This window comes from Austrofundulus limnaeus, unplaced genomic scaffold (assembly GCF_001266775.1).
Source record: "Austrofundulus limnaeus strain Quisiro unplaced genomic scaffold, Austrofundulus_limnaeus-1.0 Scaffold61, whole genome shotgun sequence".
NCBI classification, from domain to species: domain Eukaryota; kingdom Metazoa; phylum Chordata; class Actinopteri; order Cyprinodontiformes; family Rivulidae; genus Austrofundulus; species Austrofundulus limnaeus.
Genome location: NW_013952463.1, coordinates 1,732,234 through 1,741,717, shown reverse-complemented (window position 1 = coordinate 1,741,717; position 9,484 = coordinate 1,732,234). Strand labels below are relative to the sequence as shown.

The window sequence follows — 9,484 nt, the reverse complement described above, 5'->3', positions numbered from 1 at the left end:
CACACACACACACACACACACACACACACACACACACACACACACAGAGGAATATATGATTTGAGTGCATCTTAGTATCAAAGGGGTTTTTAATGCTTATATGACACAGGCTTGTACCCGTGTGTGTTTCTTTTTGGTGACTCGGCACATTTGTTGCTGAATCTGCAAACGTTAAACGTCATCTTCCATTCTTCAACCACACTGTGTCCATCTGTGTGTCCACAGCGCAGACCTGTGAGTGCTTAGGATTTATCAATAACACAAATGTCATCTTTTCTCTTCCCGCCACCCCCTGCGTTTGTCTCTCTCTCTCTCTCTCTGCAGCCTTTCATGTCACCGCGGTATCCAGGTGGACCACGCCCCTCACTCCGAATGCCAAATCAGGTAATCGATAAATATTTGGTTCAATTTGACACCTCAGAGGAGCAGCGCTGCCAACATCACACACTTATTTTGAGTTTTCATGGTGTTGTTTTTTTCTCCTCTCAGCCTCCTGGTGGAATCCCAGGGTCTCAGCCTCTCCTGCCAAACAGTTTGGACCCAACAAGACCGCAAGGTAAGGCTCCCAAAGCCGATCACCTCCTTTAGTCTGAGCTGATATGGTTTAGCAGATGGAGGTTTCGGTCACAGATTACAGCTACAGTAGGTTTGTGGGTTAAAACTAAAGGGATTCAGATGATTTATCTCCTGTGGCGCATCTTAATTCCAAAGGAAAGACGTTTTGTAGATTTACTATTGTTTTTTGTTTGTTTTTTTTCCTCGCAGGACATCCTAACATGGGTGGACCAATGAGAATGAATCCTCCCAGAGGAATGGCCATGGGCCCACAGGTACAATTTACACAGAATGAACAGGGCTTCTCTTAGACTTTAGTTTCTGTTTGATTGTAATGGCAGCTGTAGGACCTCATTTAATTGAATATAGCCTCTAAATTCAGATATGTTTTTGTCTAACTCAGTTTCCAGTCCACATTTCATTCTATAATATTGTTTTTAATTTTTTTTATTTCATATCTCAGAATTACGGTGGCATGAGGCCTCCTCCAAACTCTATGGGTGGTCCCATGCCAGGAATGAACATGTAAGTCCAGTAAATAGTCTGTTCTTTAGCTCCTGTCTTCAGTTCACTGATATCTGAAGAAGCCATTGTTTTTAGTTTTAACTCTTGCCTTCTTTGGCTTCTTGTCTAAATTTCCAGATGTTTGAGTGTGACATTATGAAAAGCCAAATAAGTTACAGATTGTTTTTTTAAAGGTATTCATACTTGAAATTTAAGAGCTTTTAATTTCAATAAACATTCTTATAATTCTAATAAAATATGTCTGTTTTGTTCTGTATTTTGTTAAAATACGAGAGACATCAATTTTTTGTAATAAATATAAAAGCATTTTTGGAAAGATAACATTAACAACATCCCACATAGCTACATTTGTCTGGCCCAGTTCTGGCCCACACAATGAATAACGGCCCAGAGGTGGTCCATGCATGGGCCGTCTTAAAAACAGCGCCATCATTGCCTGACTTGACTCACATCTGGTTGACAAACCACAGCAGTGCCAGCTAGTCATCAAATCTGGCCRACACCTGTCTGCTATGAGGGATATTACAAAAAGTTTAGAGGAACAGTTGTTGAGGTCTTTGTGCAGTAATAGGAGGTGATGACAAAGAGGAACACCTGCATATATTTCTACAGTGGCTAAAAAAACATCAGATTCTTTGCTGCTGTCTGTGTTAGAGTGTTTTGAGTCATTTGAGAGTTCAGTTTTAATAAAGACCAGGTAGTTCCCCTTTAATGTCACTTCAGGTTTCACTTTGGCCGTGCCAAGTCCAAAAGAAAATATGCCAGTTATGGGACAAATGGGCAGTTTTTTAAACATTAATAGGCTTTCTCCCACTTTTATTCGTAGGATATTCATGTCACACACATTTTAATGTCATTGATGTCTTCTTCATATTGTTGCCTTCTGTAAAGATCTGCCATTCTTTTTCTCCTGTTATTCTTGTTCTTCTGCTCTCACTCGCTTTTCCTCAGGGGTCCTGGAGGAAGGGGGCCTTGGCCAGGACCTAATGCAAACTCTGTGAGTCGACAAGCTTTGCATGAACACTGACTACAAACACAGAAAAATGTTTCCACCATGTGCAAACATCCCCACAAAAAGCAAAACACTTTGGGCTGTAGCTCATTTTGTGATTATTTCTAATGTTGCCTTATCGATGTTAATATTTGAGCTCTGTTAGTGGATTTTAAAGGTTAATTTTAGTCTCCACTGTGGCTCACTGGCTTATATAAATACTTTGTGACCCTGTTTGCTCCTCTCTCCCCTGCAGATAGCCTACTCCTCCTCGTCTCCAGGAAACTACGTGGTGAGTTTAAATTCATCAAATAAACATGACTACTCTTAAGGATGCACTGTGTGTGATATTTATCCTGTGTTTGTTTGATTTCCAGGGTCCCCCGGGTGGAGGAGGACCACCAGGAACTCCCATCATGCCCAGCCCAGGTGGTGCGTCACCCATGTCCCCAGCACTAACACTTGTCTCACGTCCTTTTTTTTGTTTGATTTTTGTCCCCTCATCAACTAAGAGCCATCTAAGTGTTCTCATTTTTCTAATTTGTTTTCATTTCTGTATTTGATTTGCTGCTTGATGACTTGACACTGATACTTCYATGCTAATATTAGCTGCTTTTGTCTTTTGATTAGATTCAACTAACTCCAGTGAAAACATCTACACAATGATGAATCCTATTGGACCAGGAGGCAACAGACCCAATGTGAGTGTTTCTGTGATTCAACAACATATTTGTCACTTTCTTTTTGTTTTTATTTTCGTAACGTCCACTAGAAACTTTGGTTTCCAACTGCAGATTGATTCTAGGGTAAATTAGTGATAATAAAAGCTACACAAAGATATTATTCAGCTACAGCAGGGTTTATACATACTGTGCATTATATAAGGTTCTGGCAATCACTTCTCCAAACCTCTGGGAAAACAGAAATTAACACAGTAATAATTGAAACACCTGAACTTCTAACTGGCAATGCATCTAAAATATGCTATCAATCAAAATGAAAAAAAAAAAACTTCCTCATGGCAGAGCGCACCCCCTCCCCAAACACCCCGCCCGTGACTCCTGCAGGCTCTCGGGTGAAAGTGAAAGTGAAACCTAACTGTCTGCTGAGCTCTCAACATTAGTTCTCACTCAGTGAAGCTCTTTTCAGATTAAAAATACCTTTGAGGAAATGTATTTTCAGATGCCAAGTAAACTGCATCATGGCAGCCCCCTCTCCCCCACGAGCGCGACTTTTTTTGAGAGTTTTGAAAACTTTTCAAAAAGTAAAAAATAAAATTGTCACAMTCCGAGACGGTGCTGGACCATTGAAACTGGCGGGATTTCCATTTACCATTCAAACTGCACTTTGAATAGAAACAGACACATTTTTTTAAATATAGAACAAAAACTACAAGACATAAAAGGAAACGCCTGATTCACCAAAGAGCTGTAATAAGAAGTAAATATTGTCTTTTTTTCACCTTCAAAATTTGTTTCAAAAGCATTTTTAAAGCTAAATAACAAGTCCAAAAATACCTTTAAAAAAGAAGTGTTCTACCTATAAAGTACTTTAGCAAAAAGCCATGGTTTTTGGTAATGAGATTACAGAAAGAAAATTAAAGGCATCAAAGATGGCAGCTTGAGTACACTATAAAAAATGTTTTTCTTAAAAATACTGAATCTTGAAATTTGTTCAGTAGAATTGAACAAAATTTCAGTGCTTTTATTTGACACAAAAAAAGAGCAAAAAGAAAAAGAAAAATCACATCTGTTGTGAATTTTAAACTTTGAGTGTCAGTACCTGATTAATTATTAGAAATACTTAATGCCAAAAAGAACTGATCAGAAAATTACCCAGGGAAGGAGGATAAATTAAATAACCTTGGCTTTGCCCCCAGTTGAAAAATTCACAAGTACATCTCTGAGTTTAGAGATTAAGAACATTGTTGCAGTCATTCATAACGCTTGCTCCACATCCTCTCTCCAGTTTCCTATGGGACCAGGGCCTGACGGGCCCATGGGAGCAATGGGAGCGATGGAACCACACCACATGAACGGATCGCTAGGTGGGTTTAAACACAGGAGGACTAATGATGCTTTTCTCCTGGGTTAAACTCAATTTAACCTTTTCTGTTCTCAGGGTCTGGGGATATGGACGGGTTGCCAAAGGTGAGTAAATATCGAGAGTTTCCCTCTAAATATTATTTAGATTTACTTCTCTTGGAAAGAGGTGGTTGATCAGTGTTTTTCACCCTCTCCTCCCCCCACAACCAGAGCTCTCCTAACAACATGGGAGGCATGAACAACCCTCCGGGAACGCCGCGAGACGACGGCGAAATGGGCGGCAACTTCTTGAACCCATTCCAAAGTGAAAGTGTGAGTGGAGTGTGTTACTGACATCTCACAACCCCTAACCGTTATCCTCGCTGTCCTGACGTGAACCAGTGGAAGAATGCAAGCAGAGAGGCTTGACATTTTTCTCTTATCTCAGATCATGAATTCACTTTTTTAGAAGATAAAATGTGTTTTGTCCCTTTTTTTTAACTAATTTATTCATTTACTTTTGTTGTTAGTCTAGCAAATACTTGTGGATAAAAAGATGGCTATTGACCTGACATTTTAGCTTCTCAGACTTTACTTTTCTCTTATGAAACGGCTTCAAACAAGTGTGTCAAACTCATTTTCACTGAGGGCCACATGAGCATTATGTTTGCCCTCAAAGGGCCAGCTGTAATTAACTTTGACTAAAGGTCACGTTCCTTGTCTCGTTGCTACAGCTGAACACTGCTAACAAATAATAACTGAGCTCTACGTGGTGTTTCCTACATAGAAACAGCGTTTTAACACAACCTCTTAAATTTTTAAAAGTACCAAATGTTTTACTCACTGTTGTGGTGAGTAGCTGCCATCTTGAATTCTGAACTCTCCCACTTTCTGACAGGGTATTCCCACTTGAGCTTAAACTCATAATTTGTAAGTGGGAAATTACCACTTCCCAGTTCAGCTGGGCTATAGCAAAAGTAGCTGTCAAAAATGCAGTAAAACAATTTACACAGCAAATTTCTCCAGCTGCCAACTACATTTGAACATTGTGCACCTCCACCTAGTGGTGGGATGCCTTCATTTCACAGGTAAAATAACTAACATGCATTAAGTAATGTAGTTCATGGTCAAGCTAGCTTTAAAGTAGCATACGCTTATATTAAGACAATACATCTTTGAAGCTCTCGTGAGCCACGTAGAATGTCATGACGGACCACATTAAGCCCACAGGCCTTGAGTTTGACATGTGGTTTAGAAGAAGGGGATTCACCAACTCATAATCGTTCTGCTCAGGGCCAGCAAAGTAAAAAATAAAAAAACTAGACCCAGTCCAAATGGAGCAATAGGAATAAGACTGGATAAATAGACAGATCTCAATGAGCCGAGTGATGAAACCAGCATCTCCAACAAAAAACTGAATTCTGCTTCTGTGCTCGTTACGACACAACGCAGGAGCTGAGTGTTAAGCTGCCAAGACGCACTTGGCAGTTCATCAGGACCACACTGATTCTAAATAAACCCAGCACCAACCGAGGGTTGCGTCTTGGTCACAATTAGCCGAGCAGATGTGGGAAGAATATTGGTTTTAGGCGTCGAGCCCTTCCTTAATCACAAACTCACAAAAAAATAGAGGAACATAATAATAAAATAGTGTTTTTTTAACTTGGGACACAGCACTGCAAATTAAAAACTATATTTTATTTTTCTGCTTGCATTGTAGCCGCTCACTTATCACTTACAAATCATTCTGCCCCCTCTGTATCAGTGATCACAGCTGAGTCAYTCTGAAGCCTTTAACTGTCTGAACACTGTAAGAAGTGGGGATTTGTCTAACTGAAACTCTCCTGGGAATATTTGGTCTTAGGTGTAGAACCATACAGTACTGTTCCTTACATTGTGTAAATCTGTGACGGTGTCCTACCCTGGTCCTGGAGAGCCTCAGGCTGACCTCTGACCGATGGATTCAACCAATCATCTGTCCTGAACAGACGTGACATCACAGACTGTGAACATCTGCTCTGTAAATCTGAGGATGCAGAGCGAATTCTGAATCTTTTCTTATTTTCTGTCTGTAAAGAGTTTGAGTCTCATCTAAGGCTACGTTCACACTGCAGGACTTAAAGCTCAAATCTCATTATTTTGTGTGGATATTCACATATTTTTAGTTGCATTCACACCAGGCCTGTTTAGTCCTCTTTAACCAAACTCTAGTTTGTTTTCTTAGAAAGTCCTGTTCGTTGGGAGATGTTGTGAATACATAATTGAACTCTGTGGACCAAAAAGAGCTAAATCTGGCCCACCTACAAACCTAGGTTTCAGCTCGGCATTTTATTTTTTTAGAACAGGAGCGACGTGTTGAAAGTAAACCAAACCATCCAATAAGTTTAGTATCAGTGTCATCCAGGACATGAAAAATAAAAAGATAAATATATGAAGCAACTTAATTTCTGTTCTGCAGCTGAAGATGTGCAGAATTCTAAGGTTTAAACTGAGTGACTCAAGGGTTAGTGTTATTATTTTTGTTTGGATCGATTTGCTCGCCCCCACCTCACTGAGACGATGAAATGCGACACAAACATTCAAACTGAGGTTGCGTTAAAAAACGTCAGACGTGTATCTGATTTATACCACATACTAAGAAGGCCTGGCTCAGGGTTGTCTCGTTCAGACTGTCGTGTAAAAACTCTGAGATGAGTGGCGTTTACCTGCAGAGTGAACGTAGCCTGAGATAACCTGATTGAGGAGTCTGAGTCCTGGGGCTCTGCAGGGCTGGGTTTGGGCGCCCTCTGGTGTTTAAATGTTGTCGTTGACATATCAGCTCATCTGTGCCCTCCTCCCTCCCCTTTCCCCTCTTTCTCTTTTCAGTATTCACCCAACATGACGATGAGTGTGTGATTTTCTTTTTCTTTTTTTTTCTTTTTGTTTTTTTTATTGGTATTTTTTTCTTCCCTCCCTTAAATTTTTGTGACCCCACACCCATTTGTTTTTAAATTAAAATCCTTCCTCCACCTTGGATTGGACCACTCCTTACAAACACACACACACACACACCCTCCCCATCTGCCCTCTTCCCCTGATGGGACCCTCCACCACCACCCGCCGCCGCCGCACGCCACCCCCCGCTGTCCTCCTCCCACCCGGGAACTCCACGGCCACGCACCGAACGCAGCCTTCCGGGACYGCTCTAGAGCATGCTGGGACTCTAATTAAGTCGGGCCCTCCTGGAGCGTGCAAAATGGCCGCGGGTGTGAACAGGAAGCAGTCGCAGAGCAACAGGAAGAGCCTCCTCTCCGGCTTTCTGTCAGCATCCAGACAGTGAGGGGACGGTGCCACAGAGAGAAGAGACTGYACACAGCCCTCCCTCACAGACGCAGTTTCTCTCTGCAGCTGCCTGGAACCGTATCAACCACAACGTTGAATCTTTTATTTTATTTTCTGCTTTATTATTTTTTTTAAATCATCTTTTTTGTCGCTGCTGTTCCCGACAGATCCAGTGGCAGGTCGAATGAAACCACCTCTGTGTCCCTCCCACACTGTTTTACATGCGTGTACATTTGTAACAGAGGTGTTGTGACGATCAATGAACATGTTTTTTTTTCCATATATTTTTGTGTATGTATTGTTATTTTTATTATTGTATTATTGTTATTAATAATAATATTGGTATGATCATTTTAAGACTAGGTTCTAATATTGTTTTATTGTTGTTGTTTATTACGGGCACATTATCACAATGAAGACAGCACATGTGCACACAAGTCAGAAATCATTTTGCTGTGTAAGATTATTGCTTTTTTATCAGCACACCGCCCCCTGCTGGTAAGATTATGTCCATCATGGTACTGATTGGTTTTTATTCATCTTTTATTTGTTTTTGTTTAGTTTTTGCTAACGAGCAGAAGCCTCTTTAGCAGCTTCCCTGCAGTAAAATACACAGCTCTATTTATTTATGTACTTTTAATATGTTTCTGAACTTTTATTACCTTTTTTTAAGTGTTTTTTTCCATTTTTTTTTTTTTTTTTTTAGTCAACCGCAGAACTAGTAGCAGATGCGCTCAGGAGCGACTCCTCTCTGTTTGATATTATTAGGCCCCGCCCCTCCTCCCATCTGAGCCCTGAAGGTGCTGAAGAGGTCACTGAGGTTTGACCCCGCCCGGCATTCTTCACTGAACAGGTCCTTCTCAAAAATCTAGCATATTGTGATAAAGTTCATTATTTTCTGTAATGTACTGATAAACATTCATATATTTGGGGACCTTTCTGGGTAGAGTTTGCATGCTCTCTCCGTGTATGCGTGGGTTCTCTCCGGGTACTCCGGCTTCCTCCCACAGACCAAAAACATGACTGTTAGGTTAATTGATAACTCTAAATTGTCCCTAGGTGTGAGTGAGAGAGTGAATGGTNTCTCTATGTGTGGCCCTGTGATGGACTTGCGACCTGTCCAGGGTGTACCCCGCCCCTCGCACTGTGACTGCTGGATATGGGCACCAGTGACCCACGCAACCCTGAAAAGGAAGAAGCGTGTACAGAAAATGGATGGATGGATGGATGCACACCAACTGAAGTAGTTCAAGCCTTTATTTTAATATTGATGATTTTGGCAAAAAAGTAAAGAAAAATCAAAAATCCCTATCTCATAAAATTAGCATATTTCATCCGACCAATAAAAGAAAAGTGTTTTTAATACAAAAAAAAGTCAACCTTTAAATAATTATGTTCAGTTATGCACTCAATACTTGGTCGGGAATTCTTTTGCAGAAATGACTGCTTCAATGCAGCGTGGCATGGAGGCAATCAGCCTGTGSCACTGCTGAGGTGTTATGGAGGCCCAGGATGCTTCGATAGCGGCCTTAAGCTCATCCAGAGTGTTGGGTCTTGTGTCTCTCAACTTCCTCTTCACAATATCCCACAGATTRTCTSTGGGGTTCAGGTCAGGAGAGTGGGCAGGCCAATTGAGCCCAGTAATACCATGGTCAGTAAACCATTTACCAGTGGTTTTGGCACTGTGAGCAGGTGCCAGGTCGTGCCGAAAAATGAAATCTTCATCTCCATAAAGCTTTTCAGCAGATGGAGGCATGAAGTGCTCCAAAATCTGAAGGCTAGCTGCATTGACCCTGGCCTTGATAAAACACAGTGGACCAACACCAGCAGCTGACATGGCACCCCAGACCATCACTGACTGACACCTCTTCTCGTTGTGCAGCGTTTTCTGCCACACTTTTTCCTTTCCACAGACTTCCCACTGAGGTGCCTTGATACAGCACTCTGGGAACAGCCTGTTAATTCAGAAATGTCTTTCTGTGTCTTACCCTCTTGCTTGAGGGTCTCAATGATGGCCTTCTGGACAGCAGTCAGGTCAGCAGTCTMACCCATGATTGTGGTTTTGAGT

At 41.3% G+C, this 9,484-nt stretch overlaps 1 protein-coding gene across 3 annotated transcripts in view; it reads left to right on the top strand.

The window, feature by feature from the left end:
* zgc:110158 (single-stranded DNA-binding protein 3) overlaps nucleotides 1–8,056 on the top strand; it is a gene marked incomplete in the record, with an annotated part of 65,032 nt that extends 56,976 nt beyond the window's left edge. For 2 of the 3 annotated variants that reach the window (XM_014009782.1, XM_014009780.1), the window contains 12 exon segments: nucleotides 325–384; nucleotides 490–556; nucleotides 766–830; nucleotides 1,019–1,080; nucleotides 2,032–2,077; nucleotides 2,328–2,363; nucleotides 2,449–2,503; nucleotides 2,702–2,772; nucleotides 4,040–4,118; nucleotides 4,193–4,221; nucleotides 4,327–4,428; nucleotides 6,961–8,056. In XM_014009782.1, coding sequence (XP_013865236.1) covers nucleotides 325–384; nucleotides 490–556; nucleotides 766–830; nucleotides 1,019–1,080; nucleotides 2,032–2,077; nucleotides 2,328–2,363; nucleotides 2,449–2,503; nucleotides 2,702–2,772; nucleotides 4,040–4,118; nucleotides 4,193–4,221; nucleotides 4,327–4,428; nucleotides 6,961–6,990 — 702 coding nt within the window. 3 annotated transcript variants of the gene reach the window in all.
* Between the last annotated feature and the right edge of the window lie 1,428 nt (nucleotides 8,057–9,484).